The 17,290-nt window shown below is 40.4% G+C and overlaps 3 protein-coding genes and 1 non-coding gene across 5 annotated transcripts in view; 2 read left to right on the plus strand and 2 right to left on the minus strand.

Annotated features, from left to right (window-relative positions):
* rpn1 (ribophorin I) overlaps positions 1-2,734 on the minus strand; it is a 7,186-nt gene extending 4,452 nt beyond the window's left edge. Inside the window, exons 1-2 of the mRNA XM_050038582.1 lie at positions 2,367-2,734; positions 1,602-1,666 (exon numbers count right to left, since the gene is read on the minus strand). Of these exons, the coding sequence (XP_049894539.1) occupies positions 1,602-1,666; positions 2,367-2,606 (305 nt within the window). The 5' untranslated portion in view covers positions 2,607-2,734. The remainder of the gene's footprint in view (positions 1-1,601; positions 1,667-2,366) is intronic.
* A 327-nt stretch (positions 2,735-3,061) lies between these two features.
* trnaf-gaa (transfer RNA phenylalanine (anticodon GAA)) lies at positions 3,062-3,134 on the plus strand. Its single transcript has one exon. It is a non-coding gene; the product is annotated as a tRNA-Phe (tRNA).
* Positions 3,135-5,167: 2,033 nt separating this feature from the next.
* LOC126386329 (ras-related protein rab7) lies at positions 5,168-11,533 on the plus strand. The gene is made up of 6 exons (XM_050038592.1): positions 5,168-5,521; positions 7,400-7,462; positions 7,713-7,839; positions 8,217-8,435; positions 9,294-9,422; positions 9,911-11,533. The coding sequence occupies exons 2-6, from the start codon at positions 7,410-7,412 to the stop codon at positions 10,004-10,006; spliced, it is 624 nt and encodes a 207-aa protein (XP_049894549.1). The 5' UTR covers positions 5,168-5,521; positions 7,400-7,409; the 3' UTR covers positions 10,007-11,533.
* On the minus strand, positions 11,524-16,629 carry hmces (5-hydroxymethylcytosine binding, ES cell specific). 2 transcript variants are annotated; one of them, XM_050038590.1, is made up of 7 exons: positions 16,473-16,629; positions 16,133-16,349; positions 14,523-14,666; positions 14,187-14,411; positions 13,718-13,872; positions 13,438-13,630; positions 11,524-11,891 (listed from the first exon to the last, which is right to left on the minus strand). In XM_050038590.1, the coding sequence occupies exons 2-7, from the start codon at positions 16,319-16,321 to the stop codon at positions 11,703-11,705; spliced, it is 1,095 nt and encodes a 364-aa protein (XP_049894547.1). In that variant the 5' UTR covers positions 16,322-16,349; positions 16,473-16,629; the 3' UTR covers positions 11,524-11,702. The 2 variants fall into 2 exon arrangements, with proteins under 2 accessions (XP_049894547.1, XP_049894546.1); XM_050038589.1 differs by having other exon boundaries at positions 16,133-16,359.
* Positions 16,630-17,290: the final 661 nt, after the last annotated feature.

Consider the following 17,290-nt stretch of genomic DNA (forward strand, 5'->3'; position numbering starts at 1 on the left):
CAATGATGTTAGACGATAATTGTAATACACGCAATTCATCTGCGCAGCATTGATTTCATGGGATTCAAGGGTGTGATCAGTGTCAGATGTACAGGTACAGGTACTGTAGCTACTTGAACCAGTGATGAGTAATTTAACCTACACATCATTTTATTTTTTTTACCTTGTTTTGTCTTGATTTTCCCCTCTCTCCTCCTCTATTTCTTCTTTCCTGACCCGTTTTTTTTTTTCTTCTCTATTATGTGATTTTATTGATGTTTTGACAGGGGAATTTCTTTGATAAGCTTTTGGTGGCTTTGATGTTTTGACAGGGGAATTTCTTTGATAAGCTTTTGGTGGCTTCTAACCTCTCCAGCACTTTTCTTTTTTTAATCTTGTAAATTTTATACTGTCTGTTTTTTTTCTTTTTTTAATCTTGTAAATTTTATACTGTCTGTTTTTAACATTATGTGCAAATAAACTAATCCAAACTAAAACTAAACATTATTCATCCCGTTATGCGTTGCCACGCATGTTTCCTCCTCCTGCAGATGCCACGGTGTTGGCCTTTTCTGTAGTGTTGCTTTTCTCCTCCTCATATTTTAGAAGAATTAATCTCTGATCCTCACGAGAAATACTTTTTTCCCCCTCACATACAGTGCTCTGTGAGGACGCTCAGTGACGCTGCACTTCTCTCATGATTGTGATTGGTCTGCTGCGTGCGCGTTCACGGCTCTTGATAAAGCAACCCTGGGTTGAGTTACCGAGTTGATATCCAGCGTCGTGATACCAATTATCCTGATTGCCATTGTTAGGATTAGTCAACCCAGGATAGGTCTGGGTAACCCAGGAAAGTGATACAGGCCCCAGGTGATTTCAACTGCTACAAACACTGAATAAACAGTTTCACAGTAAAAATCAGTGTTTTTCTGACACTGTTTGGCTTGTTGTGGTGGGGCTGCAAACTGTGGTGGCTGACATGAAAACGTGAGTGGCCCTATCTAGAGACAGTGTTTAGTTTGTCTGTTCTGGGCTGCTGTAGGAACATGGTGGTGCAATATGGTGGACTACGTGGAAAAGGAGCTGCTCCCTTGTAGATATAAACGACTCATTTTGAGGTAACAAAAAAATAACTTTCAGGCAATTATATTCTAAAGAAAACATACTTATTATATTATATTCCATTTCTGTCAATCCTACACACTGGACCTTTAAAATATCAGCCTATCAGGAGCTACAAAATGCAATTGTTTGTGTTTAATAATTCACTTCTGAATCTTTAAAAGTATTTTAAAAGAGCCAGATTATTTTATTCTACTTTACACTGTGCATGGGAAATGCTGTCAAAATGAGCTATGAGTCATCTAACAAGTTGCCAACCATAGTTCTATATTCATATCCTTAAGTTTTCATATTGAAAGTCAGTGGATTGACAGAAATCAGTTTCACAGGAAGGCTTGTGTTGTGAGTTTGCATTGCTGTAGCATGAAACTGTGGGGCAACAGTGATGGTCTTTCCCTAAGGTAAAGGTGAAACAAATGTGTTGAGTTTTTCCACTAGTTTAGTTGTTTGCACAGGCTTGAGATTCCAGTTAGATGACAGTGTAAGGGTCCATCTCTTACCTCTGGCCCTGAATTGTTGTCTGTTGAAGTTCAAGTGTGCCATCCTCTTCTTCATCACCCTTCACCTGTGGAAACATGGTGGTTAGAGCATACTGTCTCTACAGGAAAAACACTCCCAGGTAAAATACAGGATGATGCAAAGAATCACATTTCCTTAAAAATATATGCGTAGCTTATTGTTCTGTCTAAAAGCAGAGCATAGTCACAGCTTCATACACAGTGGAAGGGGGCAGGCCTGCGCAGTCACACACGGAAGTGAACTGCCCAGCGCGTACGTGTCATTCAGCCACTGACAGAGCGTGCAGCGCTGCGGAAGTTAACATCTTATTACCCACATCCTTTAGCAACTCACAATGAATTCATCAAATCGTTACATCTCTGCTCAAAGCAAATGAGCTGGTGCCTAAACCTTGCACTAAGCAATATAAGGTTAGACGCTGAAACAGTAGCTACTGTTGGCTAACTGACTGTTTGGCTCCTGAGCCTGCAGAGCTCACCACCCACACTGACTCACATAGCCTAGCTAGTAGCTGTGAGCTCATACATTCAATGAGCACACTACAGCATCATATGGTAGCATGCTGTTAACCTGCACATGATTGCTGCTGTCAATTTAGAAAATACGCAACCTTTAAGTGATACAAAATCTTGCACAGCGAATAAATGATTAGCTTACAATGAAGTGGCTAGCATGCTAAAGCTAGCTAGCCGGTTACAGGCAGACGTGTTCGCGTTATTTATTTAAGTCACTGATGTTTGTCTCACCGAGGCTCCGATGTACGCCAGGTGCGGGGCCAGGTCAGCCTCCACCGCCAATATGAAGCTGTGCACGGCAGAGTGTCCCTGGTTGGACAGCACGATCTCCGCGGTGATCTTAGCCAGATGAGTGCCCAGGTCCACTGTCCTCTTCACCTCCTCGTTCACCAAGCCGTCCGCTGAAACCTCGGAGCTCACCGCCGCCAGCAGGAGCAGGCAGGCGGCGAGAAGTGGCGACTTTCGAGTCATGGTTGGAGAAATTACAGAGCTGAAATACCGGGATGAGAGAGGACAGACTGAGGGAAATGCAGACGGCGAAGAAAGGCCGCCGTGCCGCTCTACATCAGAAAGGATGACGCTTCATTCGGGCTGACGTGATGACGTCACGGCGCGCTCGTTACAGCGCGCTGTGCGTCGGAAGCGACCGTGAAATCTGACACAAACAGAAAAACAATAAAAGTTAAGAAGATTTTTAAAAGACAAAACTTTTTTAATACAACCCGTGAAACGTTTTACCTCCAAAAGTTGGGCCCTGTTGGACTGTGTGCTCATGAAATAACTCTAGTAGTGATCTTTTCTGGCTTATTGAAAGAGCTCGTGTCAGGTTATCGTTACCATAGTAATAACATACATTTTTGTTTCTTTTCATAGGTCAGTTATCTTTTATATATTTTGTTTTTTGTGTCATATTCAGCAAGTGTCAAGCCGAAATAGCTCAGTTGGGAGAGCGTTAGACTGAAGATCTAAAGGTCCCTGGTTCGATCCCGGGTTTCGGCAGTAGTGTGTGATTTTAGTGTTGCAGAACAGGTAATGTCGTCTGTGGGTAACTCATTGAAAACTTGTTTGCCACAGTTACATTAGGAAGTCATCTGCGGTCTCAGTAAATGTCCTGTGAAAGCTTTGTTTGACAACCAAAGTCCACAAGCATGCAGGCAATCAAGATCCAGTCCTTGGACACTATCATTTTGTGTATTAAGAGATGTTGATCACACATTAATCAGTTTTGCTCTGCCACACATTGACTGCTGAAGATGACATTACCTCATAATACTGACACCTGGGGGTGGCTACAATCATTTATAAAATGTCATACAAAACAAAGCGTTGTGTGTTAGGTGTTGGATTTGCAATGTGTGTATTCACAGAAAAATAGAAATCTAATGACCTTAGATGTAACTGGCTGACACGTGTAAATTAAATGTGATTACTAAATTCTCAGTATTAGAATACAATCTGGATACAGGGAGTGTAAACTGAGTTAAGGACATAATTCAATATATTATTTAACTATAGAGAATTGTTTAAAAAATGTCTGCAAATGCCTTAAATGTAACTTGGGATTCAGTTCCATAGAAGCTATAACACAGAGGCATGAAAGACAGAGGCATGGAATCACAGATGTAACAAGAAAAGTCATCAGTGTGTCAGTTAAATTTAAAAAAAAAAAAAAAAAGTCATCATCACAGGTAACATACTGGCCATCATCAGATACTCAGATGGTATAGTAAGCTGGCCAAGAGAGGGTACTGATGCTGCTGACAGAGCTGCTGCAGACCTGGAAACATCTCAAATTCTCATCATCATTCATCTCATCATTATTACACCCCAAAATCCAACATAGACACTGTAGACCCACTGGAAAGGATTAAGTTAGTGTCAAGGCAGGGGCGTAAATATGGACAGTGCAGGCAGTACAATTGCATTGGGGTCCGCAAGTTGGGCCCATAGAGAAAGAGGGCCCTCCACCAATGTGTTGGGTGGAGAATGGGCCTAAAACAGTCAATGGCATCTTTAACAAAATTATAAGCTTATTCTATGACAATAAATCAACTATTCTATACATCAAATATTCAGATTCTTAAATTAAATTAACAATTTCTTATTTTCTTTAGTATTTTTTTGTCATATACAGATATGCAGTGATGATTGCAGGGTAATAGGTATTGATGTAATCAAATGTCAAGTCTCTGATCATGTGACAAGACGGTATGGGGACGATAGCACGCACTGGGGACCATCTTAACTACCTTACACCACTGTGTCAAGGCCACTGTCTTTCTTGAAAAACAGCAAAACAATAACCCTGGATATTTTGATAACATGTCTCCCAAACTGATAACCAAGAGAGTACCACAGCTACAGACATGGGTGTGAATTAAAACCTACCAAACTGCTAACTAAGAGAGGTGTGAATTAAAACCTACCAAAAGAGACATGGCAGACCAAGACCCTCTTTGGATGACACCACAGGCAGACAGCAGAGATGGCTCAACATCTTCAAACCCTACCAATGACTGGAAAAGTCTGGAGTGGAGGAGAGCAGTAGGAGAAATAGGGGAGTGGCACACACTTTTGCCCCTGGCCATGCATACAAAGCTAAAAGGAAAGCCACATTTCACTTGCAGCAGGACTGCAGATGATCAGAAGGCCCACATCTTGTTGTTCTGTATACTCATTAACAAATAGTAGCAGTTGTTATCCAGGACTATCACAATGAATGCATGCGGTTGAATGCTCAGTTAGTTTCAAAGGTAAATGAACTGGCTTTTCTGTCCCTTTACACATATATCACGAGATATATGGCTACATTTATGTCTAATTTGCATCAGGATGGGATTGTTAGCTGTGCGGACTATGCATGTTATCTGCTAGTCATCTGTCATTAACTTTATATTATAATTCATGACAATTATTTTGTTACTATATTGTATATTGTAATTATAATTATTTTTATTTGTGTTATTGTGACTTCTCAGAATCCTGTGGAACAAGGCGTGTCCAGCGCGTGACGTCAGCACTCACCGACAAGCTTGTTTTGGAGGAAGTGCACAGAGCTCGGCTAGCAGCTAGCGCGTTTAGCTTGACAGGAAAAGCAAGCGTCAACGGGAACGGGGCGAAATAGACCATTGTACCAAAGCGCTTCTGTTACACGAAAGGAGGGATACGTCGGCAGTGGCAGTGTTGACTTCGATAAACAGAGTTAGCTGCGAGGCTAGCTATCAGAGATTATTCAGCTGTCGACGCTCTGAACGTGTTGTTTTCTTACGGCAGACGTTTACAGGAGCCGTTAGCCTGTTAGCTAGCCTGCGCGTTAGCTAACGCTTCCAACCGAGGCAGAAGAAAAGTCCACTTTTGATATTCTCCACCGCAGGATCACCGCGCAGGTTGGTGCCTTGTGGCTTTAGTCATTAGTTTTACTAACGGTGTACATCGACGATAGTGATGTCGTTAATTAAGTTTCACATTTGTTAATAAACCTAGCTTAGCTAACTAAACGTTAGCTTAAATTAAGAAGTGTCACTGATATGGTAATTGTTAACGTTAGTTGACAAGGCGTGTAAAACGTCTAGCTTTCACCATTTTGAAAGGTTTTTAATAACGATACTCTTCCTTAACCTATGTGTTATCGTTTTCTTGCATTTTCTCATCCAGCTATGAAGCACTTGCTCTCCAAATGTAATGTGTATTCTTCCCTGCTAACCCTTTGCAAGTATGTTAGATGTCTTAATGGCTGTTGGGTAAAATGCTAAATCAGGACTCTGTCTGCTTCAGTTTACAAAGTGGGAATATTTACAGCCAGATTGGTCGACAGATTGATCATAACTAAGGATTATACCGGTATGTGTATTGTTTGCAACCGCAGCATTTGCTGTGCTAATCATGCCTGCCAAGTCATGGTTCCGTTAGTCCTGTGTTTTAAAACCATGTGATCAGTCCCTGACACAGTGTCATGGGGTGCAGATTATAAGAGCCGCACCGATAGCTCGATGCTAGTTTTGCCTCATAATAGCTCTTGGTCTGGATCCGAGGCGATGGTTTTTATTCACACTAGTGGCTATAAATGTTAAGCAGTGTGTGGATCAAACCTTTGACTGCTTTTTTATTCCAATAATGCTTTCTCAAAGTTTAACCTGAATAGAAGGATGATTTAAAGCCCATGGGTAATAGAGGCTGGACTTTGGTCATTACAGCTGTATGAGGTGGTTTATTATTACAAAGCTCACTCGGTCAAAGTCAGAAATGCTTGGTGGTGTCTTAGCAGGGGCAAGGATGAGAATGTTATATCATGAGTTTAGTACAAAAATAATCTTCGAGGATTCAGATCCAATTAATATAAATATGGTTACAGTTTCACATGTTGTCATCAAGAATAAAACACACATCTGCATGATACAGATGTGAAAACACAATGGAAAAGTTTAGCCCATTAGGGATCTTTTGTTTGGAAATATGATTACTCAATGGGGGAAGGTGGATTACATTTAAAGAGGAAGAGTTGACAATAGCTAAATCCTACAATGAGACCACCTATTTTCCCAAATTTTACACGTTGGTTTTACTAAAATCAGTTAAGTGTGTATGAAGGTAATCATTGAAGTGCAGCACCTGCGTGTGTGGAAGGACAAATCCAGAGCTCAGTTGGGAAGTTATCATGATGCAGTACAGTGTAGACATGTAGTGATTAATATGATTCATGGCCCCATTCAGTATTTGTGGAGTATGTTCCATATTTGTTTTCAATTCATTGTAATGTTCAGCTTTATAAAGGAACAAGAATTGTATCTTGGGAGTGAAACAATGTCATTCTTTTGAATGGTTTGTCAGACGTATGAATTTAACAAAATCACTATAATGAAAACAACCAGCTGTGGTGACACAAATAGTAGATGTCATCTCCGCCGCACTGCGTTGTTCAGTATAATTTGGGGGAGAAATAAAGCACAGTGAATTGTTTCATGAATTGTTTTAGAGAACAATGTAGTGCAGCGTGTGTTTTTTTTACCTCCTATTATTGTAGTTTTCTGTGTTCATGAGGCAAAGAAAACACAAGTAGAGGAGACGGCGCACTTGGTTTCATTCCTAGAACTGGCCCGTTTCTTTGGAATGTATTTCGAGAGGCAAACAGACCTTATCATCTTTCAGTTAAACCTGTTGGCCCATATCTAAAGGGGCATCACAGGGGCAAGGCTGTATCCCTCTTGTGCTGCTTCGCTTCTTTTAGTTTTCTTCTTCCCTCTAATTAACTTTTTTCTTCTTTACAGCTGTGGCACAATGACTTCAAGGAAGAAAGTACTACTCAAAGTCATCATCCTCGGAGACTCTGGGTGAGTGTTGTTGAGCCATAGCCTCGAAGCTAAAGGGTGGGACAACAATAGCGATGCTTGATGGTTTATTTTTAAAAATGAAAAACACTTAACAAAAGTATTTAATCTAGTCTGATAATAATACACTCACTCTGTTGCAGCAAACAAGGAACCTTCCATCAATCAGTTCATCGCAGTCACTTTTTTTCCTGCACTTGTTTCTGCCGTCACATGCTCTGAATGTTGTCCTTGATTTTATGTTTTCTCCTAGAGTTGGGAAGACCTCATTGATGAACCAGTATGTGAATAAGAAGTTCAGTAACCAGTACAAAGCCACAATAGGTGCTGATTTCCTGACGAAAGAAGTCATGGTGGATGACAGACTTGTCACAATGCAGGTATGGAGGAAATGATAAACGAATGCCACACTGGCTTATCTCTAATTCAAACACAATTATCATATCTAAAACAATCACGGAATACAATGAAAAGCTTATACAATGTCTGATATTAAAGAAAGAAACAAAGGCTTATATTTATCCCCCACACTAACAAGGGACTGTCAAGAGTTTGAAGTTACGTTTCTAGTATGGTACAACACATCACTCCAAGCTTCATAGCAGCTGTCCAACAAACAGTGCTGGGTAATTAGGAAGATCTAGATAATGTGACCCATGTAAACACCACAGTCAAAGTATTACCTTAATCTCTTTATTTGCAGTAATCTGATTATTTTGTGCACATAAACACATGTTGGCCTCTTAAATGCGTACAGATTTGGGACACAGCAGGACAGGAGAGGTTCCAGTCCTTAGGTGTAGCGTTCTACCGTGGAGCAGACTGCTGCGTCCTGGTGTTCGACGTGACAGCGCCCAACACCTTCAAGACTCTAGACAGCTGGAGAGACGAGTTCTTGATCCAGGCCAGCCCTCGAGACCCGGAGAATTTCCCCTTCGTGGTGCTGGGAAACAAGATCGACTTGGAGAACAGACAGGTGGGTCCAGATAATTACGTTTGATTGCCAGGGATGCTGTTATGTGCACCACTTGTTTGTGTTTTTATTGAAATGTACAGCTGTGTTTGGTAATTTTTGAGGTCTTAAAGTTTTGTTTAGTACAGATTTAAAGGGCTCTATGCGAAATTCAGAGCGTATGAGTTGTCTGGAAATGGTTGTCAACACAGAGGTGGTTGAGCTGGTGGCTCCATCACTCCATAAACAGCTGCATTAGCTGCTGACGGAGCTAATGTTAATGGCGACAGTGCCATCTCAATATCAGCGGTAAGCACCATATGAGCATAGTAGGACTCTACTTTTTTATGTCCACCACCTAGCGGGAAATGTGTGCTGTTTGGTGAGTGTTCATTTGCTACAAATTAGGTCCGTCTGCATAGTACCTACCTGGTGCATGTCAACAAACTGTATGATAGTCTCTCTATTGTGAGGTGAACGGGAAAAATGCAGTGATCTTGCTCAGTGAACCAACACTGTGTGATTGGCCACATGTATATTTTGAACAACAAGCCACAAGCCGTTTAAAATCAATTCGCGGACAAGAACTTCCCATCTGGCTGAACTTTTGACATACCTGGTTTAGTGCAAATCGGCAATGATGAGCTAGCCAGTGGGATACACACATGCACTAATATGGGCACGCATCTTGACCTGCTAACGATGACCACCACTGCTCAGGACGCCATTATTCCACTGTATCTTTACACAGCAAATAATGGTTTGCTGTTATATTACAGCTCTGAGTGTCAGATACAGTACCTTTAAAAATAGCTTGGATTCAACAGCCTTCCTCTTGTGTCTGATGTTTCTAAGAATAACATTACTTTCTTTGTGTTTCAGGTAACAACCAAGCGAGCACAGGCTTGGTGTCAAAGCAAGAACAACATCCCATATTTCGAGACCAGCGCCAAGGAGGCAATCAATGTGGAGCAGGCCTTCCAGACTATTGCACGCAATGCCCTTAAACAGGTAATTAAGGCAATCCAGAAATCCTGGTCATTAAGAAATCCTCAAGTCTTTAAAATCACTTCAATTAAATTTTATAAATATTAAACTTTGAAAGTTATTTAAATAGGCTTTAATTAGAATTTGTGAGGTCTTAATTGTGACAAACATTTAATTTAATTTGATGTTAACACATATTTAAACCTAACTGTGAACATAATACTGTCTTTTTACTTTATACGTGGACCTACCAGGCGGCAAAATGTATATTAAACTAACTCGGTCTAATAAGCATGTTCCTACATATAACCTCTACCTCTAACCTGTACTGTTTCCCTTTATACTTCCCTGCAAAGCTTAAATAAATACAAGATGATTTGTCCAAAAATCAGTCTTATATTTGGTTAGAAATGGTCTTGAAAAGCTCTTAAAGTATCTTGGGTTACTGGGTGTCTTGTACATTTTTCAGCATGTGTTTCTGTGAAAGCTGCAACTGTATTGTCTGATTTCAGGAGACCGAAGTGGAGCTGTACAACGAGTTCCCTGAGCCCATAAAGCTGGACAGGAACGAGCGGGCCAAGCCGTCAGCGGAGACCTGCAGCTGCTGAGGACTCTGAGGATCTCCAGGGGGTCGTCACTGCCCTCACTACCCTGTCTTGCCTTGTCTATATATCCCTTTTCCCATGGCCCACTGTGTTAATCTCCCAATGCCCAACATACAAGCAGCATCCCACTCATTGAGTATACTACGACACACACCGACATGCTGCACTCACCACCCTATGTATACAAAACACACATTTTCTATAAAATATGAGTCTCCTAGCCCAAAGAACACCCTGAGGAAACATTATGGAATTTACTTGTACGATGCTTATTACTTCCCAGTGTTTCTCCACGTACTTTTTCATGGCGGTGGTGGTTCGGGCTAACCTCATTCTCAGTTCCATATATATATCACTGCTTTCACACCCAGTTTTGGTTCTAACTGCTTTTATTTTGGATACTTTAAGTGGTAAATTGAAGCATTATTTCTACATGTTTGTGTTGATGAGTAAAGTTAGAAAACTAATGTTTTTGTTTTGTTTATTTTTAATCAAAGTTTCTTTAGCGGTGGTGGTTGTTTTCTTACTTTCACGGCCCGCCACTGCTGCATGAACAGAGGAAACACTGCTCCCCCGATTTTACTCATTTGTGTTGTGGTTTAAATTGATTTCACTCTCAAAAACTCTTATTATGGTTTCACTTTACCTCTTTGGATCATAAAAGAAAAATACAAAATTCAGAAGTGAAGTAGTGAAGGATCAGAACATACGAAGGTGCATGTGGGTCTCATTGATACGCTGCCTGCTGATTCTCAACGATTGGCGCAGAATTGAAAATCCAGTTCCACGACAAGTCCGTCAGACAAGTGTGTACAGGTTTTGTTTTTGTTTTGCACTTTGCTATCGTCCACAAATACTGAAGACTTGTTCAGACATCTCATTTTGGAGCCACAATAAATGCAATTGTAGCTCAGGTTGAGGACATGGTGTGAATCCTCCTTGATGTAAGCGCGGTCCCTAACACACTAGTTGCTGTTCCTCTGTTAGGGAAATTAAGGTTCATCTTGTAATCAGTTCCTCCTGGTACATTTTATGTGGAGAATGAACCAAATCAAGACAGCATGTCATTCTACCTGATAGTCCTGGGGAGGAGAGAGTTTTCTCAAGTATAAATATCATTCATAACAGTACTATTAGCTAGTACCTTTCTTTTTACTGTCAACTATTGCAAGACTTTGTATATTTGCAAACCTCTCAATCATTGTGTGGGGAAGGCAAAAAGTTGTGTTGTAAATCTCCATATCCGACTCTGCCAGTTGCTCGTGTTGGCAAACAATTTAAGTGCTTGACATTTCTTTTTAACCGATCAGATCTTTAACTGTCTGTTCGTATTATGTTAAAACTTTGAAATGCATTATAGATTACAAGATAGCATACATACTGTAACTTTGAAAGAAGAAAAAAATGTGGGGGGGGAGTATTGGCATTCATCATTATTATATTATTAATATGATAAATGCATAGCATCTACATTGTTTCAAAATGTCTTTGCGTTTCAAGTAATAAGGGTAATAAAAATCTTGAATAAAGCATGCAGTGTTTATTTCTAACATTTATTCACAACATTTAGAAATGAAACAGTATCTGTGAAGCATTTTTTACATTTAAAACAGTTACTACACAAAAGCTTTTCTTACACTTGTAAAAATACAGTAGTTAAGTAGCTAATGGTCAACTAAATACTGCAGAGTTGATGTCTTCATGTGGTTCTTGGTTTCTTGGCTCCCTGAAGCCACTGCTTAAGCGGCCCTGATGATTTCCTCCGAGCCCCTGCTTTGCTTTCTTGCTCTTCTTTGCTCTCACGCGTGCTGGGCTCCTTCCTCTTTGAAGGTGACGTGCCTGACAGCCAGCCCATCATCATCTTACTGCTGCCTGTGGGTTTGGGCCCCTGGGGATTAAAAATCAGATTTGTCAGCTCAAACCTCCCTCTACTGACACTGAAGAGTGATGCAGGGATGACCTTTTTTTGTAGGCCGACATGGAAGTCAGCATCGCCCTGGTTCCCTGGTCAAGAAGCCTATAACATTTTTTCAATGGATTTTGGGTTATTGCAGAAAATAAGCTCTGTGGCAAACAAAAATTTATGATACACATTTTGTTCAGCAAGATAATCTTCACAAATGAACATCAATTTTCTGATTTTTGAAGCCTGAATGCAATTGCCAGAAGTAAAAAGCTAACGTTAAGCTATTAAGCTATAAACTAACTACACCACAGTCACATGACTTAACATCCCTACCACAACGTGGCTGCAAAGCTGTGTTCGGCTTGACGATGTGGAATATTTACTGACATATTTTATGTTGTAGAACAAAACTTCAAAGTCTCTAAAGCTTGTGTTAACCACAGACCTTAATTCAGGCATCTAATCAAAACCCCATTAAAAAAAACCCACTGATTTTGACTCTAAGGAACCGGGAGTGCTAAAATGCTAACTCATTTCCGGGGTTAGGAGTCATTTCTAGAGCACTCTATACATCAGACCAGCAACACGTCAACCACAGTAAGCTCTTACGACCACCGCCCTTTTGGAAGGAAACAGTCCAGCGTTCTGTTCAGACAGTGAAAACGTACACAAAGGAAGTTAAAACACATCTCCAAACTTTCACTTAAACCAGTTTGAATTAATAGCGCAAGCTGAAGAGTTGCTGTACAGTTGGTTGCACCAGCAATAAATTCAAACATGCTGATCTCCAATTTGTTCCCCTACCATGTGGTAAAAAAGATTCAGACTTCTGTTCCAAACTACGGGAAATGCCAAAAAGCTGTTGTGTAGGTGGTAACCAAGGTTTTCACAGTGAGATTTGAAGCAAATCAAATGTGTGAATATTAACTGTCATTGTGGTAAATCGCTAAATGATGCTGGTGACGGTTACTATTGATGGGTAACTAATGTTAGCTTAAGTGGGAGGCTGCTGCAGTAATGTTATAGTCATACAGTGCAGCATCTCCAACTAAATCTCAATGTAGCTCTTCACTTGGCTAATAAGAGGTTGGTTATTTACAGACAACACTTAGCCTAACAATACCTGGTAATTCGATCAAATATAAGCGTCTGGAAAAGCAATATCGGGCCGCTGTGTTGGATCATCAATCTACTTGGGAAGGGGAAGACTGAAGGGACATGACGGCGATCAACCTTAATTTATTGTGGTATCACAAACACTCAGGTTCAAGCAAGGCTGCAAGACTATTATTAAACATGTCTATATAACAAACATTTGTTTAACAAGAAATAAATGCATTCAGGCGTGCTAAAATTATAATCCAAACACAGGTCAAATTGCAGTGACATAAGCAGGATCTTCATCTTTTCTATCCTCCAAAAGGACACACGGACTTAAAATTCTGCTAACTACCCATATGTGCTGGTCTGATGTATATCACTAATTTTGTCAACCACAGTTAGTAAAATACCTCAGTAAATCTGATACCTTTTTGCTGTTAAGATCCACTGGCTGAAGGCACTCTGGAGAGTTGTTGCGAGAGTTATTCACTATCGAAGAGACGGGGTGGAAAGTCAAAATGTTTTTAGACTGGAGCAGTTTCAAGGCATCGAGAGACTTCACTGCCCCAAAATCCAGCCATCTTCTCACTTCTTCGTCTCCATTCAGGATTGCTGGCATCCTGAAACATAACCACACAGTAATTTAGGATTTCATACGGGACACAAGTGAAGATAGAACGTGTTTCCCAATCATTACCTCTCCTTACCTATTGTGGATGCTTTCCAGGTTTGGGGAAGCATTCACAGTGATAATACTGTAACTGTAAAGAGGTTCTCCACCATCTGGAGGTGTCCAGCAGTCAAACAGTCCGGCCATAGTCAGCAACTTCCATCCAGTCCACTCACCTGATGCCTCTCCTCCCTGAACAACATAGAGCAGAGGGGCATGGGCATGGTATCTTTTAAATAGTAAATATAAGCATATTTTATGAAATAAAGTGACAGGTTTTGTTGTTACAGTTGTATTTTTTTTACACTCTTTAGCCTGGCACCAGCATCAAACCTAAAGCCTGACACACCTGGTGGACACATGCACATTTTTGCTCTGGCCTCTCTCCCACACAGGATATTTTCAGCCATGGTAATATCCGCCACAGCTGCATTCTTTCTACTTTTGTTCTGGATGAAAGCAATTGTTCATGGTGCTTATATTGCTATAGAAAACCCAATATGAACCTTGGTCAAGTCAGGGGAGGCCTTCTCTGGAGGGCACACCGTCTCTGAATTCTCCTTATTGCGAGCTGAGGTCGTGGGGTCATCCTGATCCCCTGTTTTCTCCTGGCTGCTTCCCTGAGTCTGAGGGAAGTATATGAAGAAAGGCTGCTTGTTCTTTTCCTGCTTCTTCCACTCATAAAAGCCATCAGCCAGGATGACGCAGCGCTGACCCTTTATCAGGGGATCCTTTAGGGGAGACGACAAAGTGTTATGACACTCCTGTGAGCATACGTCTAACACAGAGACATAACACAGGAAAGACAATTTAGCTTCGCTTTTCCCTTAAACTCTACGCACCTTATATGATTTCTTCTCCAAGATATTCTCACTGCGGCAGTTGCTGGTGCTGTACTGCATCTTGCTGGGGTCATCCTGCTTGAACCAGGAAGGTACCAGACCCCAACGCATGGAGGCCAACACACAGTCATCGACAGGCGCATTCTGAGGACAAACAAGGGGTGAACACAATATCATGAACACCTACAATATATATTGCTATCCATTGCAATAACCCTGCAGCACATACTACCTTTTGAGGGCGTACAGTGGTCCTTATAGTTTAGACTGTGACAGAAGAGTTTATATAGTTTGAGCTCCTTTTTGTGGCATTGTTACATTGAACTGTACTGTATATTGTTATGTGTACCAAGACGTGTCCAAATCTTCAAATAATGTCTACCTGGGCCAGGTGGTAAAATAGCCACTAAAACAGACAGACATAAAAGCATGCAAAAATAAGCCAAATAGTAGAAGATATTAGAGTGAAGACTACATTACACCTGACACACACAGACAGACAGCAAGAAGGATGTGGACATACAGTGGAGGCTTGTGGAGGCTATGTGTGATACACACCTAGTTGCTTATTAGCTGAAATTCAGATTGTGTATGAGGAAGAGGGCTGGGCAATATGAAGATATATCGTTATCGAGATATTAGACTATAAGTCATCTAAGATTGTGGTTATCATTGTATTGTGATTTGGCATAAATGGTCTTCTTTCCCTTGTTTTAAATGGCTTCATTAAAGTAAGGTGATGTAGAGTATCAATTGACAAGACTATTGTTTTTGTTTTAAAGCTTGCCTTAACCCACTTAGTCATTATATCCACATTATTGATGATTATTAATCAAAATCTCATTGTATTAGTATTTTCTGGAGAAAAATCCCTACAACTCAGAAGGTATTTGGTCAGAAATACTGTTATCTTCTATTTTGTCTCCCTGTCCTAGCACTGATGAAGTGCTTTAGAGTAAATTTGAAAATATCGAGACTTATATCATGTAACGAGATATAGCCTAAAAATATCATAATACAATCTAAAGGACATATCACCCATTTCATATGTACTAAAAGTGTGTTACATGTCTGGGAAGCTCTCACTGTGAAAGCTAACTGGCTGAATTTGTCCTTGGGTTGTGGATCTCGTTTAAACCTGTCATTAAGAGCTTTCTGTAGTGAAGGTGATTTGTAGGGGAGGTGCTAGACCATGAAGGATTTTATATATTAGGCAGATGTCTTGAAACTTGTCTTAGACATGTTTTCCCTGCTCAGGAGATCATACTTAGGCAGTATGTTGCATTGATGATAGGTTTTGGGTTTGATATCTAAAACTTTAAGAGCCTGTTTGAATACAGACTGTATGGGTTTCAGGATTGAATCACTGGTATGAAACCAGATAGTTAGACAGTACGTGATATGAGGGAGAATCGTGGTATATTATATATAATAGATATAACAGGTATAAGGTTATCTCAAGCTGTATTACTTGACTGTTGCCAGAACATTCTTCACTTGCTTTTTAAATGAGAGACATGCCCCTAACATGATACCAAAGTATTTAGCATCCTTCAGTTAAAACAGTTCATGCATCTCATTCACGCAGAGAGAGTTATAGGTGGTCTCACCTTATCAAAGTGCCTCTGGGACAGCAGGACGGGGCTCATGGACTGGGGGCTCTTGTTGTACGAGGGTCGGTATTTGTCCGCATCTCCATCCCTCCAGCGGGGCTGTCTCCGCTGCCCTCGCCGGTTCCTGTAGGAGCAGGCTCGGCTCACCTCGTCAGGAGCAAGCGTACACGCAGTTCTTCCACACATTTTACGGCGAAAACAACTTTTCAGCCACCTGAGAGAGACTTACAACATACGCAGTAAGTTAACAGTTAGCATGTTAGCTTGAGTTAATGTCAGCTAACATTTCTTTGTCACTGGCTGTAAAGGCGCCATTTATAAACGCTGCTTGACTCACCTGTGTTAGAGGGTTCTTGTATATATGTGTCGTAAAGTTGTCCCGCTTAGCTGAATGTGTTATGTCATGGGTGTGTGTGTAGTGTGTATATGTACGTCTGTGTCAGTGTGTGTATGTGTGTGATTGCGGGGATATGCCTGGGCAGAGGCTGGCGTTACCGCGCACGTGACACAGTGCCGCACAGCCTCCGCCCCTCTGGAGCCAAGATGGCGACGGGACAGAGAGAAAAATATTCAAAATACAAACAAAAAGATTCAAATACTATCCACAACAGCTAATCATTTCGTGTCTTAAGTACGCCAGTGAAAGTAGCCATACCACGATGTGAAATTAAAGTTACGTTTTTTAAATAAAATTTTCATCAGAAAAGTTGTAGAAAATATATTATTGGACCTAATATAGATATAATGTAAAAAATAAATTACACTGTACAACAAATAAATGCAATGTAGGGAGGAAGAAAGAAACATGACGACAACAAAACCTTCGGGGTCTGTCTATTTGAAATGTTTAAATAATCTCAGTTTTTGACGAGTCATTTATTAATAACAAGTACGTTTTAAAATTTGTCTTTGCATCTTTAAAAATATAAAAGTTGGGTAGTCAAATTATTTTATGTAGGCCTATATAATATTTTGCTAAAAAATAATTAAGCCTATGTATTAAAGTGGGCCTAAAAGTTAAAGTTATAAATTGTTATTTTTATTATTTATTATTATTTAATATTTTAGTATTATAGTATACCTACTAATAATAATATAGCCTAATATAATAGTATATTGTAGTATATTCTCATAAGTATATCTTGCATATCTTTC

This window comes from Epinephelus moara, chromosome 24 (genome assembly GCF_006386435.1).
Source record: "Epinephelus moara isolate mb chromosome 24, YSFRI_EMoa_1.0, whole genome shotgun sequence".
Taxonomy (NCBI): Eukaryota; Metazoa; Chordata; class Actinopteri; order Perciformes; family Serranidae; genus Epinephelus; species Epinephelus moara.

Coding starts and splice junctions, on each gene's coding strand:
- LOC126386329 (XM_050038592.1), top strand. CDS start 7,410: ATGACTTCAAGGAAGAAAGTACTACTCAAAGTCATCATCCTCGGAGAC. Junction 7,463..7,712: donor ATCATCCTCGGAGACTCTGG/GTGAGTGTTGTT, acceptor GTTTTCTCCTAG/AGTTGGGAAGACCTCATTGA. Junction 8,436..9,293: donor TCGACTTGGAGAACAGACAG/GTGGGTCCAGAT, acceptor TTTGTGTTTCAG/GTAACAACCAAGCGAGCACA.
- hmces (XM_050038590.1), bottom strand. CDS start 16,321: ATGTGTGGAAGAACTGCGTGTACGCTTGCTCCTGACGAGGTGAGCCGA. Junction 14,667..16,132: donor CCCAGAGGCACTTTGATAAG/GTGAGACCACCT, acceptor GTTTGTCCTCAG/AATGCGCCTGTCGATGACTG. Junction 13,873..14,186: donor CCTCCCCTGACTTGACCAAG/GTTCATATTGGG, acceptor TATGTTGTTCAG/GGAGGAGAGGCATCAGGTGA.